We start from the raw sequence: 24,374 nt of genomic DNA, 5'->3' as shown, positions 1-24,374 counted from the left end.
CGCAGCAGTCACTTTTTAGCCATCGGTTCCACTCATGCATGAAGAGACTGAACGGATTCTAGCCAGATGATTACTGGCACGAGTCTGCTGGTCAGAGTGTGCCGATTCAGACAGGCGGCCTCCCAGGGGATGGCGCCTTAATCAGCCTGTTGCGCCCCATGCCACACCCCCCAGGCATTGGCAGCTCTGTGGCCCCACCCCACAAAACAGATCTATCTGCAGCAGCGCCGAGGCCCTGCCTGCCACAGTCCAGATTTCTGAGAGGCCCATCCTATGGCTCCAGCTGAGACAGCTCTCACGCCATATAGACCCTTCATCCCTGAGATAAAGGAGAGGCAAAGTCCTGTCCTTCAGCCCCTGCAGACCCGTGAGGAATGAAACCTCCACTCTCGTCCTCCCTTTACACACAGATACTCCATCCCACCCCTTGGGGAACGGCAGGCAGAGCACCAGAGCTCAGGCATCCGTGTAACGTCAGCACTCGGGCCTGGACACCCCTCCTCCTGGCACAGGGTCCTTCTGGCTTACAAACACGACCACTCTCCCCTCCCAGCACAGTCTAAGCCTCTGGGGTTCAGAGGGAGGAAATGGCCCCTGGAGTTTGCCAAGCCTCTCTCTCTCTGTCACACCCACCATCCATCGCACCCTGGGCTGCAGGAGCCAACCCCCGGGTCCCTTAGCAGGATGCTGCTTGGAGCTGCACCACTGTGGGGCCCAGTGGGGAAGCGTCTGGAAGCTGTGTTCCCCTGACAGAAACTCAGCTGCTCCCTGGGCATCCGCAAACCCACATCACCCGTCTAATGAAACAGGGCTCCCGAGGGGCCTTCGAGCTCCCCAGCAGAGGAGGAGGAGGACCTGGACTCTTAGATGAGCCTCAGTTTCACAGCAGCAGGGACGTGAGCACCAGCGCACTGAACCAGAAAACGAGAGTCTGGCAGGAGACTGCAGACACACCGTGAGCACCAGGGGATCGGAGATTAGGGCCCTTCAAAATCAATTTTGAATTCAAACTTTTAAATGTATTCTCCAGACGCAAAGAAGGGACCCTCCAGGCAGGCTCAGCCTAGCCAGCTGCTGGGTCCTTCTCCCTTCTCGAAGCAGCCAGAGCCCATCTGCTAGCCACTGGGCAGGGTGAGGGAGGGAGGGCCAGGAGGCGAGGAGGGAGCGTCCTCAGGGACAGGAGCCCCTTGGCTATGGCTGAGACAGCACCGCCCCTGGGGTGCCTGCCTGAGGCGCTGCCCTGGGCCTTCCTGTTGCAGAGCTGAGCCTCCTTTGCACACCAGGATGAGAAGCACTGAAGGGGTGGCTGTGTGGGCCAGATCCCTTCTCCCCACCCCCACCTGGCTGAGGAGGCTCACGGAGCACCAGTGGGTGAAGCCGTGTAGAGCGTGGACTTTGGAGCAGACAGTTAGGGATCTGTATCCTAGAGCAGCCATGGGCTCCCAGGGAGAAGGCCCTCATTCAGAAGTGAGTTTCCCTTCTGGTAACCTGGCAGGAGACAGTCTGCTGGGAATGTCTTGGGGAGAGTGGTGTGAAGCCCCCCAGTGCAAAGGGAAAGTTCATCCCGGTGTGAGTCAGCAGGTAGGCCGGCCGCAGGCTGCATTCTCCAAGGCATGGAGTCTGCAGCCAGGGAGCTGACACTCATGCTGTCCGCCGGCTGTCAGACCACGCCCGGGGTACTGAGTCCGTTCTGGGCCCCGCACTGCGAGGTGCTCCAGGACACGCAGGCCAGTGGGCCTCACCAAACACCTGAGCAGAACATGCTGCTCCAGCCAAGCCTTGGAGAAGGCCCCAGGGCCTGCAGTAGGAAGGCCTTTGGCGGCACGGCTCACAGAGGATGCTCCTGGCAGCCCCAGCTGTGGCCCCCAGCTCCGGCCTGGGTCCCTGCTCAGCCGCATCGGTTCCTCCCAACCTACAGTCAGCTCACAGCCGATACCTCCCCAACTCTGGGTGGGGAAGCTGGTCTATGACAAGCCTATCTGGCTCCAGTGACCTCTTAGCACCGCCCCCCCCCCCCCTTCTCCAAACCCCAGGCCACCTCCCAACTTTAAGCCACAATCCTGAGACACAAACTCAAGTGACTGTGAAGCACTCTGCAGGTGAGAGACAACAGAACAGTCACTAAGGCCTTGGGCCTGCGGAGGCTTCACAGGGAGCCCCTTCTAGAACAAGGGGCACAGGGAAAAGCGACTGAGGTCACCAGACCACATGAGGGAGAGGAAGCAGGGACTCCCCAGCCCCTCCCAGCTTGGGAGTGGGCGGCTGGCTTGGCAAGGAAATTACAACACGGGCCTGGGTAATGCTCCTTTTAGTTACAGCATAAACTGCGGCAATAAAGCGTACCTGGGGAATGTTTAGAGAAAGCACTAATGATTTCTTCCCTAGTGGTTAATAAATTCACTTCCAGATCAATTTGTTCGTGATAGAGCCCGGCGAGCGGAACCCGCACGGCGGGCACAGCCGAGTGTGTCTTTTTCAGTATAAATGATTTATTACGATGATTAGCGGCACATAAACAATTTAAAATACAACGCTAATTAGTTTGGGGAAGAAAGGAGGGGAAAAGCCACCCTGCCTCTCTCCCCATTATGTTCTACTTCCCTAAGTGTGTACTTTTTAATTAAATCCAAATGTCACAATAAATTTAAAGTGTTTTATTACCATTCGGGCTAACTGAGGCAGTCATGCAAGCCCCCCTCAGGCATCTACAGGCTGGGTTGGGGGTCAGAATTTGGGGCACCAGCAGAGTCTGCCCACAAACTCTCGAAACCCCTAGAAACCCCTCATGGTTTCCAGCAGCCACTGGCTGGAAAACACCAGGACTGCCCGGAGGACCCCCTACCTCTCTGCTCACCTTCCTGGCCAGCCCAAGCTGCTTCTTATAAATCTTGCTCTGACCAGCCCAGAAGCCAACCACATCTCCCCAGTGGTCCCACAATACTCTGCACTCTCCCCAACCCTCCTCATGTGCTCCAGAACCTTATACATACCTTCTGTGTGCCTGGCATCATGCCCTGCCCTTCACATACAACATCTCACCATGTCCTTGTCCCAGCGCTATGAGTTGTAATTATTGGTTCCATTTTATGGATGAGAAAATAGACATTCAGAGATGTGCAGCAACTTACCCAAAGTCACACAGCTAAAAAGTGGACTTTTGCCGTCCCTGTTCCTCCTTTGATAGCGCGCTCTGCCTCAGAGCCCACATCCGGCCATGTCTGGGCCCTGATTTCCCAGTGTCTGGGATGGGGCATAGAATACAGTGCTCAGGCAGGGCCTGCTCAGGCAGGGCCCTTTCCTTGCCCACTGACACATATAAGGTACTTGGACTCTGACAGGTCTGCTAGTGACCCACAGTGTAAACTTGATCAAGTCCTTTAGCCTCTCTGAGTTTCAGCTTCCTCGTCAGCAGAACTGGAGCAATAACGCCCAACTCCCAGGGCTGAGAAATGAAAGCCGCTAAAGCAAATAGAAGTGCTCTGCAATTCTTGACATGCTCTGCAAGTAGTAATTACTTACAAAAGCCCTCAGGGTGAGAAGAGATCAGTACTATCCCCAATTCGTAGATCAGAAAACTAAAGCCAGGAGGGCAAAGGACTTGCCCAAGGTTCCAATGAACCCCAGGAGCTCGGCTGGGACCAGGCTATGGGCAATCTCCTTCTAGAAGCTCAGAAATCCAAGGATGGTTTCTCTCCTGAATACTCTTGCACCATTTGTTTGAATTTAAAAACACATATCCCTCAACATAGAGTTTTCATATAACCAAACAATTCCACTCCTAAATACATGCCCAAGAGAAATAAAAACATAAGTCTAAACAAAAACTTGTACGCGAATGCTCATAGCAGCAATATTCACGACAGCCAAAAAATAGAAACAACCCAAATGTCTATCAATTGACAAATGAATAAATAAAATATGGTATGTACATTCAATGAAATATTATTTGGCCATAAAAAGCAATGAAGTACTGACATATGCTACAACACAGAGGAACCTTGAAAACATTATTCTAGGAAAGAAGCCAGATACAAAGACCACATATCGTGTTATTCTGTTTAAATGAAATGGCCAGAACAGGCAAATCCATAGAGACAGAAAGTAGATTAGCGGCTGCCAAGGCGGGAGGAATGAAGAGTGACTGCTAAAGGGTATGGAGGTTCTTTTTTGGGGTGATGAAAATGTTCTCACATTGGATAATAGTGATAATTGCACAACTCTGTGAATATACTAAAAACCACTAAAGTGTACATTTTTAAAAGGTTAATTTTATGGTATGCAAATTGTATCTCAATAAAGCTATTATACAGCAAAACAAAACAATAACAAAATAAATATTCCTTTGTGAACAGGAGAAACCAGTTCATAAAAAATTAAGTCCTGGGGCGGGGGAGGGGGCCAATAGCCTGGGGTATCTAGAAGCTGCCAAGAGAGGGGGCTTGGGAGGCAGCCCCCTCATGAGGGGGCCCTGGTTACCCTATCTCCTTCGGGCTGCTCCACAGGGAGGAGAGAGCTCCGGAGCACCCCCTTGCCTCCTTCCCCAGTACAGACCCCCTTATCCCGAAATCTCACTCCATCTACTCTTCCAGCCCTGTTCTCCAGGAAACTCACACCCTACTGGATCCATTGCTGTCGTTTCACCCATTTGTTTATACCACTGTATTACTGTTTTGTCTTCCTAGGTCCCTCTTTGTTGGAGTCTCTGCATCCTTCAAGGACTATGCACTACCTGCAAATTAGGCATGCCTGTGGGGCAGGGGTCCCTCTTTCAGGACCTTGAGCTTGTCCTACACTAGATACTACAAGTGCAAATGGTATGTGCATAAAGGACAGGATGATATCCAGGCCTTCCAGGGCCCAGCCAAGGTTGGGTAAGGAGCGCTGCCCTCTCCCAGGACCTGCAAGTCCCTCCAGGGCAGGGGTGTGCACGTACAGATCCAGCCGGAGACCAGGAGGAAGGCAGCAAGGCTGCCTCTGGAGGGAGAGAGCACCCTGAGAGGGTGACTCAAAGAGATGAAGCATCGTGGCCAGCAGGGGGAGCCAGGACCACACTGTGGCAGGGCACATCCATCTGCCCAGCGGTCGGGGCGCCCACCAGGGTTAGGGTGACAGTAGTTACCGCGCTCAGGCCTCATCTCAGCACAGGCAGACCAGCCTGCAATTCTCCCACATGCGGAAAGAGCCCCACGGAGGGGAAGGACAGCTCGGGTCACCTGAGAGGGCTCCCTGGGCCTTGGGGTAAATAAATGGACACATGCCCATTTTCTGGTCCTGAGGTTGGTCCCATGAGTCTACGTGGATGTATTGTGAAATGCCATCTTGGGAAGCCGCCCTTTACGCAAATTACCCCCAAGCTTCTCTAAATTTCTCTTCTGAAGTTCTATGGGGCCTAGGGCAGGGAAGGCTTCTCAGGGGCAGTAGGTGGCAGGAGCAAGTGCAGGGTCCCTTCACTCTACGCAGCCACCGTGCTCTCACCAACAGCTCCTCAGGTGGGCACGTGCTGCCTGCCTGGCTAAACACAGGGAAGCATCTTCTCTCATTTGCGTTCTGTACAGGGGACAGGAGGATGCTCTGGGCCCTAATTTACGTGTGAGAAAATAGTTCAGGGAGGTTATTTAGTTATCCCAGGAACACACAGCAGTGGTGGTGCTGGCAGAGCAAGACTTGCCTGAGATCTCACAGTGTGAGGACAGCAGAGCAGGACTGGACTCTATAGCCCATGCTTATGATCTGCTCAGCCCCATCAAGCTGCCTCTGTAGCAAGCAGTCAGGCCCTCATGGCTGCGGAGCTGCTATTTCTTTCAAAGAATTCTAAAGATTGCCAATCTGCATGTGTTTGAGCTGGTGCTCTTGGGAGTTCTCTGCCCCTGGGGGAGGGAATCCAAAGCCTTAGACCTGGAAGGGAAGCAGAGCTCCTGGGAGTGCGGCCATGGGGAGAGGACAGCGTACCTTCAGACAGGATGAAGCAGGCTGCTGGGTCTTTAGCCCTGGGCAGCCAGGCAGCAGTGGCGTCCATGCAGCCGTGCCCCTGAGGGACAGCTCACTGCAGAGCCAGGCCTTTGTTCCCAGACCGCATGGAGGGGCTCTGTGGCCTCGGAAAAGTTTTGTTCTTCTCTGGGCCAATCCTAGTTGCATATAAATAGGGGGTAGGACTGTATTAGATGTAGGAAGGGTAGGGAGACCCTGAGCTAAGCCTCTTTCCCAGAATCAGGAGCTTTCATGAAGCCAAGCTAAGAAAACTGGCTGAGTGTGCGAGGGTCAAGACATACTTTACAGACAGATCATGCAAGGCCAGAGGAGTCAGGAACTGGCCCACGGGTGCAGTGGCTGGGCAGGTCTGGACTTGCTGCTTCCCCATCCCGGTGTGCCCCCGCCTGCCACAGGCCCACGGACGTCAGTTCAGGCTCCCTCTGAGCCTAGAAAGCCAGGGCTGTAGGCCAGCCAGGGTGCAGCGACAGAGGATGAAGCCTTCAGGCCAAAGCTGGGCTGGGCAAGCAGGGGCTTGAGAGACAAAGGTGGGTGAGGACATGCCCGCAGCCAGGGACTCTGAGCTACCTTCCCTGGAGCTCAGCTCCGGCTCTGGCCACAAGTCCAGGCCCTGGTCCTGGGAGCTGAGAGGCTGCAGCCAGGATCCTGACCACAGGGGACCTCAGATCAGCTCCCATTCCCAATGCCACAGCTCCAGACTTCAGCTGTCTCCTCCGACCAACCCCGACCCCCATCTACCCCCTCCCCTGACAGGCAAGCTCGAGGAAACTGAAGGCAGGCAGGAAGGGTGCCAGGCAGTCTGGGGCTGGAGGGGTGGGGAGAGGTCACCCTGGGACGCTGAAAAGGCAGAACCCCTCCCTCCCGCCTTACACGCTGCTTTCTCTGCCTCTAGTTTAATCCCCTCCAATTTATTCTCCACAGAGTAGCCCAAATGATCCTAATAAAATGTAAATTTGAACATGCTTCTGCCTAAAGCCCTTCAAAGACTTCCCATTGCCCTTAGCATACACCTAACCACGGCCTGCAAGGCTCTGCGCAGTGTGACCCTGCCACCCTGACCACCACCGCAGCCTCGCGGATGACGTTCCAGCCGTGACCTCTAACCGCGAACTCAGCGCTGCCCGTCCTCTCCCTGGGACAAAGGAATAATCCTATGACTCTCTCTGCTCCCCTCCCTCACTTAACTCATTCATTGATTCATTGTTGACTCAAAGAATATTCACTAAGTGTCTACTAGTAGGGGCTAGTCCCTAACAAATATATTTTGATAAAAATTATACCAACACTGATGATTTTTCAAGACGGTAGCTCATAATGATCTTCATTAAGTCAATTTAATTCCTTGATCACTTTTCCATTGCATAATGTTAAACCATTTCTTCAACCTTCCCCATTTTTAATTGATTGAGATTATTTTCACTGGGATCAATTACTTTTAAAATTTTAACTGACTATTGTTTCATGATCAGCTTTTGGCTCACATCGAATCTTAAAAATTAGAGCTTTTTGCCACTGTTGAGATTTCTCTTCTGGCAATTATTTCCATCAGAAAATGTTTCCTGAGCCAACGTCGGCAGATCTAATTTTGTCAGGAAGATGTGATTCTTCTGTCAATTTTTAGTCAATAACATATTTTACCAGGTGCAGTCTTAGCTGTTGCCAGTTTTACTTTGTGTTAATTATTTCAACCAATTTTAATTTTTTCCTGGATCTTAATAATACTAATGAGATATTATTCTCATGTATAAGGCATATTTTAGCAGTGATCTGATAAAGCATTCTGAGGATCAAAGAGTAGCATGAAAACATCCTTGGGGCATGAAGGCAGGTCAAAACTTCGAACTCTGCATTTGGGTGAAGTACTGGCGTGGAACCAGGTGCCTGAGGGAGCCCTGCCCACTGCTCTCCAGAGCCCTGGCCCCTGCCAAGAAGACGCCTCACAGATGGGAAACAGCTCCTGGCGGGGTTGAGAGCAGCTGCCTGGAAAAGACGGCCTCTGACTGACTGGCAGGCAAAGAGAAGGGGTGCAGGCCGTGGTCCCATGCCAGGCTGGGTGCAGCCTCCGCTGGGCCCAGACTTTGCTACTCAGAAAGTATCTCAGAGACACTCAGCTGAGAGAGGGAGCAGACACTTCTGGTGCCTTAGTTTCCCCAAGCATAAAAAGAGGTAATTGACCAGGCTCATCTCAGCCCGAGGCTGTGACTTCCACTCACTGGCCTCCAGGCTTTGAGTCTGCTCCAGGGTCCCCTCTGCTTCAACAGCAGGGGACAGGAACCTTCCACCTGGATTCAAATGTGGCAAGACCGAATGTGGAGGGCTGAGGGCACCAATGCTCTCACCTAGGAAACTGTCTGCTGATGCCAGAAGACCAAAGAAAGGGAAAGAGACCTCACCGGGGGCTCCCTTCTGCTGGCCTCGGCCCACCACACCAGTCCCCCAACGGCCACGTCTCCACACACAGCGCCCCGAGACATCAAGCAGGCAGCCCCCCCAGGCTGTACATGGGGAAACGAAGGCCCAGAGAGGGGACTGGACCTGCCCCAGGACACATGACCATGAGGTGGGGGCAGAGGCAGGACAGGGATGCAGCAGTTCCGGCCCCAGCTCTATGCTCCCCAGGCTGCTGTGGGAGTGCTCCAGCCCAGGGGAGTGCTCCTCCAGCCTGCTCCCACAGGAGGAACTGCTGAAGCCACCTCTGCCCAGGCTGTCTTGCAGACGCCGTCCCCACCTCCACCAGCAACAGCCAGCGAGGACTTGAGGACTCAGTCCAACAGCAGTGGGGAGGCTGGCGCAGGAAGCCTCCACCCTCCCCTCCTCCGAGTGAGAAGAGAGGCCCTGGGGTGATGGGCCCCTCTGGACGGCTGTTTTGCAGGCCCCTACTGGCCTTGGACAACTCACCGCCTGTGAGAAAAGGGATCCAGCAGCCCCCAGGCCCAGCCGAGCATGTGCGTGTGTCTGCCTGTGCATGTATGTGCACTCACATGTACACACGGCACCGTCCCCTCACCACAGGGGAGGGCGTGGGAGGGTCTTTGCCAACACCTCTGTGGGAACATGGCAGGCAGCGACATAGTTCTCATCTCAGTTCTGCCACGTGTCAACTGGCTGGGGTATCCCAGGCAAGGGTCATTCCCTCTCTGGACACAAACTGCTTTCTTGCAAAATGGGGCTAGAATTCGTCCTCCCTGCCTCCCAAGGGTGCTGTGAAGATGAAATGAAAGGCTCTGAGACAGCTGTGCCTTTCCCTGGTGTGAGGTGACCCAAGAGGCAGAGGTACAGGGACTTCTAGGGATGGAGCTGGTGATTTCTTCTCTGGAAGGCAACTAAACTGTTAGACACCAGGGGCCCGAGAGGCTGTTCCGGAGGCTGACCTCTCACGGCGGGCCAGTTTGCACGTTTGCACGATGGTCCCCAGTGATCCCATCTCCTGGATTCACACCTTTGTGTAATCTGCCCCACCTCGAGTGGGGGCTGGCTTTAGTGACTCGCTCCCAGGGAAGAAAACATAGCAACAGGGACAGAATGTCACATCTGCCATTAAGTTATAAAAGACTGTCACATCTTTCTTGTGAGCAGACACCCTCTCCTGATGGCTGTAAGGAGGCCAGGTGCTGTGCTGGAGAGGCCCACGTGGCATGGGACTGAGGGCAGCCTCGGGTGAACAGCCAGGGAGGACCTGAGTCCTGCCAACAAGCACATGAGGAGCTTGAAAGCAGCGGCTTCCCCAGATGAATCTGGGGATGAGCTCACAGCACAGCTGACACCTTGATTACAGTCTGTGAGAAACCCTGAAGCGGAGGACCCAGTTAAGCAATACCCGGATTCCTGTCCCACCGCAATGTAGTCTTGAGCTGCTAATTTTTGAAGCAATTTGTTACGCAGCAACAGATAACGAATACACCGCCACACCGGCACACATGGGAAACAGAGGGACCTTCCCTCAGGCCACAGAGAGCAGGCCCTGCAGACAGATCTCTGCCCCACAACCTGAGTTCTTGTGAGCGTCCTCCTAGAGCTCAGGCCTTGGTGTGGGGCAATGTGTGGAGGGGGGCCCAGGGGACAGAGCCCCATCTCCCATCATCCTACCACACCCCCTGCGCTCAGCCGGGCAGACCAGGAAAGTGGACGGAGCTGACTCTCAAGCAGCTATAGCCCTGGGTTCTTTCCAAAGAGCAAGCCTCCCAGGGCTGGGAAGCCCACGTGTGTCCGGAGGAGAGCAAGCTTTCCAAGCACGCCTACTTCCCCTTTCTCCCCTGCTGTCGCCAAAACCCTAGGAAGGTTGGGGAAATTGCACCAACCATCTGCAAGACTGTCAGAAGCTTTGCTTGTTAAAGTCTCAACAGACCTAAAAGGTGGCCATAATCATACTCATTCTACTAGATGGAATTATTACAATTTACTCATTAGAATTAATAAGCAGCAGAGGCAGGACTGGAACCCAGTCTGTCTGACTCAGAGGCCATGCTAGTTCAACTTCTTTTACAAATAGGAAAACTGAGAATCAGAAAGTTCAAATGTTCTTATGGCACCCACAGGTGGCCCTGCATGATCTTTCCTGGATATGCTGTCATTAGGTATTGGGGTGTTTACAGTCCCAGGGGAGAGGAGAGGCAGGGTGGGGCAGGACTGTAGGAGCCCTGGCCAGAGTTGCTCCCACGTGTCTGGGAAGAGTGGATCTCTCTCTCCCTATCAACCAGCAAAGTGGAATTATTAAAACTCCCTTCTGGGGTACCATGTGGATTTTTCTCCACCAAGACTCAGAGAAGAGGGGCAGCCGATCCTGCCACACAATATTAAAATGTCAGGAGTTTAAGGCCAGCGTTGGTTGAGTCATAAGTTATCAGCACCCAGTGAGGGCCGACAGAATGCCTCCCTTAAATTATTAAGCAGAAAGCGTCAGACTGTAATATTTTGCTAAACCAAAGTACAGACACAGACAAAGATGTCATTTCAATATTTGAAACCAGTAAGTTTAATTTAAAATAAGAGCAAACCAATAAGCTCAGAACATAGCGCCATATGAGAGGAAAATTATACTGTGAGAGGAAAAAAAAGTGGAAGGACTTAAGAAATTTATAAAAGTAATCTCCAAGTGGAAATTAGAAATCAAGGCCTAGAAACAGAATAACACAAAAGAAATATTACTGTCCACTTTCTAAATCAATATAACACTGCTCCACGCTGGAATTACCATGGTAACTCAAGTAAAAAGAATCAAGCAATTCTTATTATTTCAAAATAAAATCACAGCCTGAAGCCTGGGTTTTATTACAACCACTGATAGATCGCTGGCTTGTATTTATCTGAAATATTGCTTTTCAATCAGCTGGTTTATGAATGTACACAGGCCTCTCTCACCAGCCCATTCACTGCCCCGTTTTGAGGCGAGGGCCAACCACGGAATTGATTTTCACCTGGCTGCATCTGCATATGTGCCCAGGTTGAAGTCAACTCTGGCAACACAGAGGGTCACACCCCTTCAAACTATCCAGTGGCTTTGCAGGACAGAGAGGAAAATATGGAAGAGGCAATGGAGGCTGAACTCAGGCTGGTTCCCTCCAGGCTGGCTCTTGGAGAAAGGGGGCAGGGCTCCGATGGCAGCCACTGATAAGCTGCCCATGCAGCAAGCTTCCTCCCACCCAAGTCATCTTCTCCTGGGCTTCTACTCCCTTCCTCAAACTCTCTCTAGGCACCCTCTATCCCCAAGTCTGACAGCTAGAAAAGGGAGCAGGCAGAGCACAGAAAACAGGTGCATGACTCTGGCAATCAGCCAGCCTGGGTTCACAGCCCACCTCTAGCATGAGCTGTAGGACCTGGGGCCAATCACTCAACCTCTTTTTTTTTTTTTTTTTTTTTGAGACAGTGTCTCACTCTGCTGCCCAGGATAGAGTGTAGTGGTATCATCATAACTCACTGCAGCCTCCAACTCCTGGGCTCCAGTGATCCTCCTGCCTCAGCCTCCTCCCAAAGTGCTAGGACTACAGATGTGAGCCACTGTGCCAGACCGGTTGTTACAGGTATTAAATGAGATCATACATGGAAAATGCTTGGTGGATTGATTACTGAAATGGCCCCAATTCTCCACCCCCTTGGCATCCACACCCTTTGACTTTTCACTTCCTACATTCAAGAGTAGAATGTTTTCCCACCCCTTGCATTTGGGCTGGCTTTGTGATTTATTTTGGCCAACAGAATACAGCAGAAGTACAACACCCCAGTGCCAAACCGTGGCCCCAAGAAGCCTTGTGTGTTTCCACACCCTCTGGACCTGTCTCTGCCATGAGAACAAGCCAGACAAGCCCACTGGATAATGAGGAACATTCAGTCTTGTCACCCCCAGCATCCAGCCAATCAGCCACCTCCATCCTCCAGGTGTGAGTGAGCCCAGCTGAGATGAGAACAACTGCCAAGCCAAGTCTAGCCTAAATCACTGACTCACAGATTTTTAAGCTAAATAAATGCTTATTATTTTGAGCCTCTTAGTTTTGGGGTAGTTGGTTATGTAATAATAACTAATTGATAAAAATGCATAGCACAATGCCTCACTTTTAAATAGGGGTTCAGCAAAATGATAGTTTTTTTATGACCCTTAGAGCCTGAGAGGCTAAAGCCAAAGAGAGCATACTGCAACCGTAATCACAGACATCTGGCTCCCTGGTTTACCAAGCGTGTATGTGGACATTAGGTGCCAGTTAGGTATTGTACCCATTGAAGGGATGAGAAAACTGAGGCCCAGTAAGTTGTATGAAATTACACAGCAGTCAGCTGGAATTAGAACCTAGGTCCTATGAATCATGCTAGCAGACCGCACCTGAAGACAGTGCAAGACACTCAAGAAAGCCCACTTGCTCTCCAGGGGATGGGGCAGGGACTGTGACCTGACCTGAAAGGCCTTCACACTGGCATCTGCCCCTGAAACCTGGACCAGCCATCTCACTCTTCTTACACCACCTGCTTTTAATTCACCCCCAGTTGTATCAGCCACTGTGGGCTCCTGCCTTAGACAGAACACAAAATTAATATATTCCGACGAATGAGGGACAAGCTTGTTGCTAGGTTGGATGGATGTGTCCCTGAGCATGGCCTGGAATGGTATGTGAGGGGCCACAGCCAACTAAAGGGGGAAAGGGCACAGCACGCCAGGCAAGGGGGACAAGGGTATAGAGGCAAATGCTGGGTCTGCAAGGGACACAAAACCCACATACCAGACCTGCATAGCTGAGCGTGATGGTTGAAATGGTAGCAGATCTCAGGCAGAATGCCAGGGTGGCAGAGGTTGGCTCAGTCTGGTTGCAATGAGCACCAATAGAAAGATGGTAGGTGTGATGGGACAATGGTGGTGGCAGAACAGAAAAAGGTAAGTCCAGAGTCTCAGATGAATGCAATCCAGTAGTGTGCTGATAAATGCTTAACCACCAGCGTTTCACCAAAAGCCCTCATCTGTAGTGTTTGCCAATTTCCATGGTGCAAATTCTCCCACCATGGCTGATTTCAAACTATCAATGTGATATCTCTGAACTCGGAGTTGGGAAGAGATGCACAAAATTAGCTCCTGCAAGCCAGTAGAAATTTACTCCACTGGAGTAGTCCTATCCTGAGTGAGAACCTGCCAGGAAAACTCAAGCAGCACCACAAAAAGCTAAGCCAGGGGTAGGAGGGTCTTTTGCATTCCCCAATGTCTTCCAACTCTGGTCAGGGCAGGTAGGCAGATGGGCTACATGCCATATGTACCTCTGGGGCTTCTTCAGTCCAAAAGGCCGAGAACAGGTGAGCACCTTCCAGGAGGACTTATATCTGAGGATAGAACCACATTTCCTGGGCTGTCTGCAGGCTGGCTAGGGCCATGACTGGGATCCGCAGCCCCAGTCCAGCTGATATTCCTGGAAGCAGGTCACACGGTACCTGGCACACTGGGACACCCTCATTCTTTAGTGCACATTCTGCCCTAACTCCCTCAATCTTTTTAATGCTCATGATCAGGGCTTTCTGGGAGGCCCTCTGGCCCCTGGAGATGGATCCAAGCAACAATCTTGACCTCCCTGCTACATGTGAGCAGCTCTGCCCTTGGTGGGCACAGCTCTGGAGGGAGTCCCTAACTCTCTGGGCCCACATCTACTCAGACCCCAACATGGCTCACCCTCCCTAGCTGCACCACCACAGCTCTGTCTTCTGCTCAAAGACAGCCCAGCCCAGCCAGCCACGGCCACTTTCCAATTCTGGCAGTCTCACACCAGGCCATGGCAGAACCTAACATCTCCTTTGCCCGTGACCACAGAGGCTCAGCCGCCGATGTTCACTGACATCATCCATCTGGTCCAAGGGTGAGTGACCAAAACAGACCTCTTCTTGGTCCTGCTCATCAGTGGTACCTGCTGAGAGGCTCCTTAAATGGCAGTGTGTAGGGCAGCCGTCTGGTCTGACTCCAGGACATGGGGTGGGGGACCAATTCTCAGGAGGGACGAGAGGCAGGCCCCAGCTCTAGGAAAACACACATTTCCATGTGCTAAAAGCATCTTTGTGGGACGTGTTCAGAGAGAGAGAGAGAAAGGCAGCTCCCGCAGCTGCAGAGGCCAAGTGAGGGGCCATGCCCATGCTGAGCCCGGCACACAAAGGGTGAAGCTTTTAGGCGAGCAGCGGCCAGTGATCTCAGCGTCCCCCAGTCCTAATGCTCCTGAAAGGCTCTCTCCCGCTCCCTGTAATTGGGCATCAGTAGTTAATGCAGTATTGACTGCATTACACGCTCCCGTGCCTCCCCTCGCTAATGCCAATTGCATCACCTTGTACAGTCACCGGCCTGCTTAGCCAATAGCCGTTAAAAGCAATCCAAATCATGAATCATATGGGAAACTTTTAGCAAGACACCGCCATCCAAGGAGACAATTTACAGTTGAGTTAATCTGGGTACATTAGCGAGACATGGATTCTGGACGACAGACCAATTTATGTTGTTTCCCCGTTCCCCTTAGTGCTCTGTGTGGGCAAATGAATGGAAGAGCAGGGAACACAGAGAAGCACCTGCTTCTTTACCCAAGGCTGGGCGGGGGGAGACCCATCTTTACAGACTCTCTGCCTGGCTGAGTTTGGGTAGAAAGGAGAGCAGCCGTACATGCTGCTCAAGATTTGTGACTCCTCATTCCCAGCAGAGGAAGGCTGCTGCTGGGTTTGGTTATGGCAGATGCAGATGGTGACACCCCCATCTTCCAGGCACTGGGTAAGTGCAGGATCTGGGTGCCACCCTGCCAGCCCCATGAAGCCTTTACCTTGCTTGGCTCTGCCTTCCTGCTGATAGGGTGGGGTCTCTGGCACAGGACAGCATCAGGGCCCACTCCCTGCCTCCATCTCCAGGACTGGGAAGGCCCTGGCCAGAATCTGAGGGGCTTGCCCAGAAGGTCTTGCTGGTGGTACAGGTTAGGACCCAAGCACAGCCAAGCACCTGCTATCAAGGATCAACCGACTCAGCCGTGGAGGCTGTGCTCCTGGTGGTCATTAACAATGGAAGACTCTGTTTTCTGGTCCTCCTCAGTCCAGCTCCACTCTCCTTGGGCATTTTTACTTACTAAAAATGCTCTAGGAATCATGTCTGGTGTTCAGTTTCACAACCTGCCCGCTGTTTTCTCTGGTCATCGCAGCCTTCGTGCTGGGCCTCTGCAGAGGCGGTTTACACTCAGACTTGCCCTGTTCCCTGAGTGCACCTGGGGACACACCAGCGCCCCCAGCTGGATGCCCCAGCATCCTCTCCTTCCCGGTTCCCCACAGCCCAAGGCTCTCACTGTTCTTGGGGCCTCTGGGACCCTCTGCTGGGGGGGGCCTCTTCTCCAACAGCCCAAGGGCTAATTTGACTGGCAGAGTTCAGGGCGGTAGCTCCCTCTGCTCCCCTGGGACTGTGAGCCTCCCCCCAAAGCCCACAGCCTCATACCAGCGCAAGCCGCAGGTGCCAGGGGAAGAAGGGCTGTTTCTCCGGAAAGTTGCAGCTCGGCTCCCTTTCACTGACAGGCAGACCCGGCAGCATTTAGAAAGCCCGGACCCTGAGTTCCAGTAAAGTGGAGATGGCTAGGCCAAGAGCAGGCATCCAAATGAAAGCAATTAATCTTAAAACCCGAAGTTTAACCGTTTGCAAAACAGATCTTTCCATCTCTGTGGTGACCCTTCACTGCTCGACCTAATGGATTACTTTATTAATAATGCACTGTGCTTAAAAGCAAAAAAAAAATTTTTTTTCTGACGATTCAATACTTCAGAAAGTCTCTTAAACCCGTTGCTACGGCAAACGATTGATATTTTATTATCTTTCAGAAGTACAACATGAAAGCCCTGCAGCCCAGCTGAGCGGGAGCTTTGGTCCTCGGCAGCTGGCAGACCCGACTTCAACCAGAGGAGCCCCAGCCTCTCCCGACAAGATGCTGTCAGGTGGAGAAAAGGCATTGGGGGTGGTTAATAGGAGTGCTGAGTCCCTGCTGCAGCCAGACAAAGGGTGCTGTGTGCAGCCCTGAGGAACACACCCTTTGGGACCCTGAGGGGGCAGGCAATGCTGCCACCCAGTTCAGATAGCCACCTGCTTGGAGGGCATAAGTGTTTAGGAAGAAGTTAGGCAGTCAGTTTGGAGGGGCAGGTGAGTGGATCCAGAGCCTTTCTCCCTCCCCCAATCGAAGGTGCCACGTTCAAGGTTTCCTGGAACCAGGGAGGCCAGACTTTGATGAGGAGGGGAGCATAGATTTATGGGCAGAAAGGTTGCTTTTGTAGGACAGCTCAGCAGGCCAGGACCCCAGCAGCCTGCCTTCCTTGTGCTGTACTGGACCCCAGAGCCCAGTGGCATCAGTGGTAGCAGGCACCAATTGTGTGGACTGGACACAGTGGGGGACAAAGAGGCATCTCAAGCTCCTCTCCACAGCTCTGGCAGAAACCAGAGGAAACATGCCAGGGTGCTTGAAGTGTACTACAGTCTAGAGGCAGGAAGCTGGCTAAAATGACCCCTGGAGATCCATTCCCACTCAGGATTCATCTGAAACCCTTAGTATGAGAGCCCAAGGGGTGGCTGGACAGAGATCTAGCTTCAGGACCCTGGGTGGAGGTGGGGGTGCCATCTTGTCAGCATAACTCCAATCTCCCTAGCCTGAGGCCTCTCAGGTACAGAGCCTGGGTTTTCTGAATTCCTGGCTTGGGTCTGGGGAGCCAAGCATGCCAGATAACCTCTGCTAAAGATGTACCTGATTTCTTCGTATGCCCCATAGTGAGAATATCCCCCGGTACTAATGAAGGACCCTCTGCAATGGCTTCTCCAAGCCCTTCATTACTGCTGAGAGGGAAAGTGAAGTCTAGAGATGGGCATGACTGTTCCAAGGTAACACAGAGAGCTCATGATGAAAGGTGCTAAATCAAGGCCGCCTCCTTCCCTGTCTGGCCTGACCTCAGAACCCTTCTGTTCCTTTTCTTTCTCTATGAAGTTTCTGATGGCCCAAATGGGGCTCCAGAGGAGGGGCATGAATAGATAAGAATGTGCTGAAGATAGATGTCACACTCCAGTCAGCCCTGAAGCGCTTAGTTCCTCCCTTTCCTCTCTTCCTTTAGGCATACCAAGACATGGCCTGATTGGGCTTTCCAGCCACAGGACCCCCCACATGCCACCCCCAGGCCAGACACTTGAAATGCCCCTGCCTGCCAGATGTCTCAGGAGGTGGTGGGTAAGCTCCGGCATCAGCACATGGTAGCCGCAAACTGAACATTCTGTGTGACCTTGAGCAAGTCACTTAACTTTGCATGTTCACCAAGTGACCATGTCAATAACATCGTGGGCAGAGGCCACAGGCCCAGCGGAGGGTCCAGAGTAGAAGGTCAAAGGGTGGCCACCATCATCACTCCAGGAGAATTCCCGCTGACTCACAGCTTTGGGCCCTTTTGGTTCCTCACCAGTGGCAGAACCCAGGCGACCGGTGGGAGCCAACAATCACACACAGATCTCCCTACAACACCGACAGAGCAGGAGGGCCTGGGATGCCATGGAACTACCACTCTCCTGACCCTGGGGGCTCGTCTTGGGTCACAGAGCACCCACTTGGTTTACCCCCAAATGGGCTGGGATCCCAGCCTTCTAGGACACTTACTGCAGGCACTCCCAGCCAGGAAGGCTTTGGGGTCTATGAGACCACCTGCTAGTGGTTTCCAGCAGCCATGGGCTCCTCTGTTCTGATCTCTCCCGGGCCCTGCAGTCTTCTGGGGCGCACTGAGGCTCTTGACCACGAAAGGTCCAAGCCACTTTCGCAGGCCGCTCCTGCACAAATGCCACTGGCCAGTGGTGGGACACTTTCTCCCTCCGGGCCAAACTCTCGCCTCAGCGCTCAGGGAGACAGGGAGGTAGTGGGCCAGCACACAGGCTTCTCTCTTTCTCAGCAAGCCACGCTCGCGGGCAGCTGTCCTCCGGAGGGCCCACCTGGCCTTCCGGATCGCGCCGTCCTCCCGCGCTCCCACTCGCCCCAAGCTCTGGAGTCCGGTTCTCGCCAGAAGCCGCTGATTTGCTCCGCGCTCAGCGCTCTCGGGTTACGCGGCCGGCGCGAGGCTGATGGCTGCGGTGAGAGGAGCAGCCGCAGAGAGGAAAGGCTCAACGCGAACCGCCACGGCGCGGAGACCGGAGGGGAGCCAGAGCCTCCACGCGGCCCCGCGGCGCATCGCACGGCCGGCGCGCGGCTCCCCGGCTCGCGGCCGGGGCCCGGGGGACGCGCGGCCCCGGGCTCGCTCGCCGCGCCCCCGCCCGAGTCCCGCCCGGCCCTCCCCCTGCCCCCGGCCCCTGCCCGCCGCGCGCCGCCCGCCCCGCAGTCCCCGCGCGGCCGGGCGTGTGTGCGCCTGTGTCCCCGCGTGTGTGTTCCCGCGCGCCGCGGCAGGGGGCGAGGGTTGGGGGGCCCGGGACCCCCGCCCGCCACCTACCGTCCTCCTTGTCCAGCACCATCATCTCGGGCGCTCCGTGTCCAGCCGCAGCTCGGCTCGGCTGGGAGAAGGGCGCCGACTCGGGGCGCGCTTCGGCGGGGCGGCCGGTCCTCGAGCAGCGAGCGGGCTCTAATTACCCGCTTGTCCGGCTCTTAACCTAGATTGCACTCAGCTAGAATTACATTCAGGAGTGAAGCACTTCGCGGATACAAAAGCAGTCTCACCTACTTTTGTGCCTCAGAATTGCAAGGAACTACGAACTGCAATTTAGAGAGGGAGGGGAGAGGGAGAGAGAAGGGGGAACAGAGGATCAGAGCCGTTTCTTTGATTCTCACCTTCTAAATGGCTCAATTTGCCCAGTATAATCTGTCTTAATGTAATTGCATTTGATAGCTCATAACCCTGGCTCTGGCAACGACACAGCTTTCAGCCTCATAAAGTGTTTTCCCCTCGGATTTAATCTGAATCTCAATCTAAAATTATATTCAAAGAGATGGGGGAATCTCGGCGGCCGTCTCCCGCTGCCTTTCTCCCTCAATGTATGAGGTTTGCACTCCTGCCACTGAATAAATGCACACATTTCCCGAGGCCCCCTCCCTCCCGGGTTAATGGGGAGTGGAGACGCGCGGCTGTCCGGCTCCGCAGCGCCACCTGGAGGCCTCTCGGCCCCAGCTAGGCGCGTGGCTCGCTCCAGTCCCGGGGTCCTGGTCTGCAGTTTGTCTGGTGGACCAACCCCATCTGCTACTCCCAGCCCCTCAGCCTTGATTTCTGCCTGAGCGATATTTCTCTGATCCGCGTCCCTTCCCTTCCTACCAGCTCTGCCCGGGGTTTCCGGTTGCTTCCCACATTGTTTGGCAAAGTTAACCCTCTTCAGAGCACAAACGTTCCCACCCTGAGTATCCCTGACCCCAGCACCGCCCCCAACCCCGCCAACCCCACCAAGAGCATCCTGATTCCGTGGAGTAGGAGAACTTGTCTCAACTTCTTTCCGAGCAAGCACGGGTTTTTTCATTCCACAATATTTACTGAGCATGTATTATGTGCCAAGCATTATTCTAAGGCACTAGGCATACAGCAGTGAACAAAACCCCCATTCCCTGTAACACATGTGGCAGGAAAGGAGACAGTGTCCATCATTTCTCCTCCTGGACCCTGCTTCCCTCTAGAACCCTGAGGCTGGTGTCCAGGCTGCCTATTCCAAGAAGGCCACCTACTTTTAAGTCCCAAGAGGTATTTTTTTTCTCCCTAGACACTATAGAGTTCTAGGTAGAATGGAAATAATGATTTTTCTCCAGGCCAAGGAGGGCTCCAGACAGATGTTTTGGAGGCTTGGTCCCAGCAGTCACTTCAGAGGACTAGACCCAGGCAAAGAGAAGGAAGCTGAAGTCCCTGAAGGAGAGAAGAATCACCAGTTGGGATTTTATTTCATCTCTGCCAATTCCCAACAGTGGGCCTTAGCAAGTCAATTTTTCTCTTTGGGCCTCAGTTTCCCTGTTTGTGAAGTGGGAGACCTACTCTTCCTGTCTCCAAGGTTGCTGTGGGATAATGCATGTGAATGTGCTTTGTAAACTGTGGCACTCCAGACAGTTGGTGGGGGAGGGAGGAGATTATCTTGTACAAAGGAGACCTGGAGGCTAGTGCTTGCCCCTTAGACCCTGGGAGGTCCCAATGCTTGACAGGGGTGGAGAATGGGGGGCTGCTGCTCATCTTCCTCCCTACTAGGCAGGGAAGTCAGGCTTTGAGGAAACAGGAAAGCCACTACTTCTAATGAGATGCTTCATCCGCAGCTCAGAGGTTTCACTTTCCCCTTCATCTTGAATACTTAATCCTAATAGTCCTTGAGTATATTTGATGTTAAATATATCATTTTGCTCAGACTCACCGTCCCTCAGGACTGTGAGCTTGATCTCTCCCCTGTCACTGCAGCCAGAGGTGTGCCCTCAGGGTCTGGAGGAGGCTTTGGCACCACTGCCACCAGCATCTTTGGTGCCAGTCCCTTGCCCTAGCCAGAGCTGGGGGCCAGAGAGTACAGTGAGCACAGGGCCTGACAAGCTGGCAAAGGGCAGCTTCTTGCTGCACAAACCTCTGTTCTACCTGGAGGCATTCACTCCATACGGGCACCAGCCTTACTTCTGACTTCCAGGGGTGGCTTCTCCTCACTTTCAGAATCTGGCCCTGAACCACAAATCAGGATTCAACTAGCCATGGCCACTCTCCCACTCTTTTGTCTACGTGTTGTGCTTGGGACTCTTTGTTTCAATACCAGCTCACCCCAGCCTCCAAGGTACCCAGTTAACAGCCACATGGCTGGCACCCCTTTGAGGAGTCAGGGCCCCAAACCCAGAGACTGGAGCAGGCCTGAGGTGCTAAGCAATGGGGCTGCAGAGGCAGGCAGGGAATCTCAGCAGGGAACTCATGCTGTGTGAGGGCCGCTTATGCCCACAGGCAGCTCTCTCTGTGCCCCCAGCTGCGAGCATTATTTTCCCAGACTGATCTGGAGGGGACCTCCACAGCTGGGTTACAGAGCTGCTCAGTAAGTCTTGGAGGGTTTGGGGCTTGAGTTCCCAGCCTGGAAGCGGCCTGCTGGGTTGACAGAGGCAGATAGGAGCCTCACTCATCAGATCCGGTGGCCTCCTTCTCAGCTCATAGGTAACTGCTAGGCAGGCAAGTAACTCCCACCCCCTGCTCACCCCCACCCAAGCTGCCTCCAGGTCCAGGGACACGCCCACATCAGAGTGGAATCCTCAGATCCCTCAGGGATGGGGGAGGTAGTCTTTGCCCAGAACATTCCACAGGTGATGAGCATGTAGTCTCACTTTGACATGCCAAGAGTGCTTCAAAATGCTCTTGAAATGCCTCTGGGGACAGCAGGGAGAGGCCAGTTGATCAACCCCTGAGGTTACTTTGAGGAGAAAGGGGGTGCTACTGGCTGCCTTACAAATTTCTGGGCAGGTCCCAGCAATCTGTCCCTGCACCTGGCAGGAAAGTCCTGAGGAAGAGTTCCTGATTGAAGGTGGGAGTGGGAGATAGTGGGACTTCGTGCCCAAGGGCCCAGGCAGACTAGATATTCCAGAACGCTTTGGTGGAGACCATCAGGTGTGCCTCAGCCTCAGGGCCTGCTCAACACAGTGCGACTGCCTTCAGGATGGAATTACAGGTGATGCTCAGAGAGGTATTCAGGGTGACAAGGGCCTCTTCTCTGTGGCCACCACAGTTGACAGGACAGAGTGAACTTACAGAATTTGCAGTGCAATCAGGGGCCCTGCTGGCCATGTTCAGATGCCTGGCCTTTCTCCCGACTTACACAAAAGTGACCAATGCACAGGAATTTGCAACTAGCTAGAGTGGAAAAGTGCTCAGTTGGCAAACTTTTCCTCTTTTGGTTTCTGAAGAACCTGGACAGCCCTTCTCAGAAGCTGCAGCCATAAACTGTTAGGCCTTGTGGAAGCCTAAGCCAAATATTTATCCCAGAAAACAAGTCTCCCCCATTCCCTGATAAAGGTCAACCTTCCTCTGCACAACAGCCCTGAGAAGGTTGGTGTAGGCTGACCAACTGTCCAGGTTTGCCCTGGGACTGTGGAGCTTCCTAGGATACAGGACTTTCAGTGCTGAAACCAAGACAGTCCTGGGCAAACGAGGACAGCTGATCACTACAGTGGGAGGTGGTAGAGTGGGATAAGGGACCAGTGGGGCCAGAGAGGAAGGCCAGGCAGGCAGACACTTTCTCCGCAGACCAGCAGCTGCCTCTCAATCCCAAATTCCCAACCTCCTGCCCCATTGTGTCATTTTCCAGGCACTAATGGACTGTCCCAGGCCCTGAGGATGGTCCACAGGCCAGCCAGGGCTGTGAGTTCTGAGAGAATGTCAGTGGAAAGGGCATGAGTTGGACCCAGAGGTGGGACGAGATTTTGTGAGGCTTACTGCAGTTTAGGGGGCTCTTTAAGAAAAGGAACACAAGATTACTAATGCAAAATTACCACCAGGGACCTGGCAACTGAAGGACCCTGAACTTCACTAGCTTCAAGGCAAACCCGCCTCTGTTTCAACCTGATATTTTGGATTATATGGTCCACCCACCTACTCCAGCCAGCGCAGCACCTCCCAACACCAGGACTGGGTGAACTGATGGCAGCGTCCTCCCCAGTCTTGCCAGGGGCAGAAACAATGTCACCCATCCCGCAGCTTTAAGTCCCAGACCGGAGGGACCCCAGGCCCGTGCTGGTTTGACTGCACCCTCACCCCTGCACCTGCAGGTTCTCTGGGCATCCCCCGGAGGATCCGTTCTGCAGTAGAGTGCGGGACGTCGTGGAGACACCCAGAGAGGCCGGGAGACTGGATGACAGTGGGCACTGACTGGAAGCCCGCGGCGCGGGTCGCTCCCGAAGCCCGCCAGGCGGCAAGAGCCAGTGAGAAAGTTCCCGTCCGGAGCCTGCGGGGCTGGCTGGCGTGCTCCTGGGGGCGGTGAGGCTCCTAATGCCGCTGACGAACCTCGGGGACTGAGCCTGGCACCGCCAACACAGGCTCCCGCGCACGTACCCAGCCGCCGCGCTTCCGGAAGCCGCCAACCTGCCCGCGGCGGCCGGTGCAGGCGTGGGGGAGCCGCCGCCGCTAGCGGGGTGGCCTCGGCAGGGCCCCGCCGCCGCCCCCGCCCCGCGCCCCCCGCGCCCCGGGACACCCGCACGGCTCGCCGGGCACCTACCGTCCTCCTGGTCCAACACCATCGTCCCCTGGCCGCTCCAGCCGGACACGGGCCGAGGACGCAGAGGGGCGCGCGGCTCGACTCCGCCGCCGGCCGCCTGCGCGGGCTCCGCGCCCCGCGAGCCGGGGCCGCCGACGGGGCCGACCGACCGGCGCCGGGAGCGCAGCCCCGCGGGCAGGGAGCGCGAGAGGAGGCGGGGAGGGCGCGGCGCGGCCGGGGCGGGCGCAGGGGCGCGCCGGCCGGGCTGGGGTCGCCGGAGCCGCGCGAGCAGCCGCTGCCCGGGCCGGGCCGGAGCCGGAGCCGCAGCCGCGCGCTTCTCCCTCCGCGCCGGCCGCGCTCGCCTCGGCGCAGTGAAGGCTGCGTTTCCCAGGGCCCCTCAGATTCCCCTGTTAATTAAATCAATTCATTATGCTCAGATCTGATTAGCAGCCCTTCCCCCCCTTTGAATCAATTATTCAATACACAAACATAATTGCTTGGGCCAGAGGTGCCCGCCATTAGCTTATTTAACTCCAAGGACACTAATTACCCGCAGGGCACGGGAACTTTTCTCATTAATTCTGACAAAACACAAAAGCACAGCCAGAGTGTGTGCGTGAGGGACTCTGTGTGTGTGTGCGTGTGTGTCAGCGTGCCAGTGTGTGTGTGACCGCCTGCCAGACTGAGGGCTGTGAGGGGCGGTGAACCCCTGTGTGAGTTTAAGACGGGCGTGGGGGGGGCGGGAGTGTGCGGTTCCGGGCCTGTGTTGTGAGGGGGGAAGTTGTGGGGGGGG

General features: G+C 54.3%; 1 protein-coding gene across 7 annotated transcripts in view; it reads right to left on the bottom strand.

Moving 5' to 3' along the window:
- The window catches only part of LMO1 (LIM domain only 1), a 38,664-nt gene extending 14,877 nt beyond the window's left edge, over positions 1-23,787 (bottom strand). For 2 of the 7 annotated variants that reach the window (XM_076002197.1, XM_076002200.1), the window contains exon 1: positions 18,904-19,465. In XM_076002197.1, the coding sequence (XP_075858312.1) occupies positions 18,904-18,928 (25 nt within the window). In that variant the 5' untranslated portion in view covers positions 18,929-19,465. Of the gene's footprint in view, positions 1-18,086; positions 18,384-18,412; positions 18,700-18,903; positions 19,466-20,117; positions 20,293-23,602 lie in introns of those variants that run through there. The other 5 variants (XM_076002198.1, XM_076002199.1, XM_076002203.1 and 2 more) reach the window with 5 other exon arrangements.
- Positions 23,788-24,374: the final 587 nt, after the last annotated feature.

This window comes from Microcebus murinus, chromosome 4, assembly GCF_040939455.1.
Source record: "Microcebus murinus isolate Inina chromosome 4, M.murinus_Inina_mat1.0, whole genome shotgun sequence".
In the NCBI taxonomy this organism is placed as follows: Eukaryota; Metazoa; Chordata; class Mammalia; order Primates; family Cheirogaleidae; genus Microcebus; species Microcebus murinus.
Note: the sequence above shows the minus strand (reverse complement) of the source record. Positions and strands in the feature narration are given on the sequence as shown.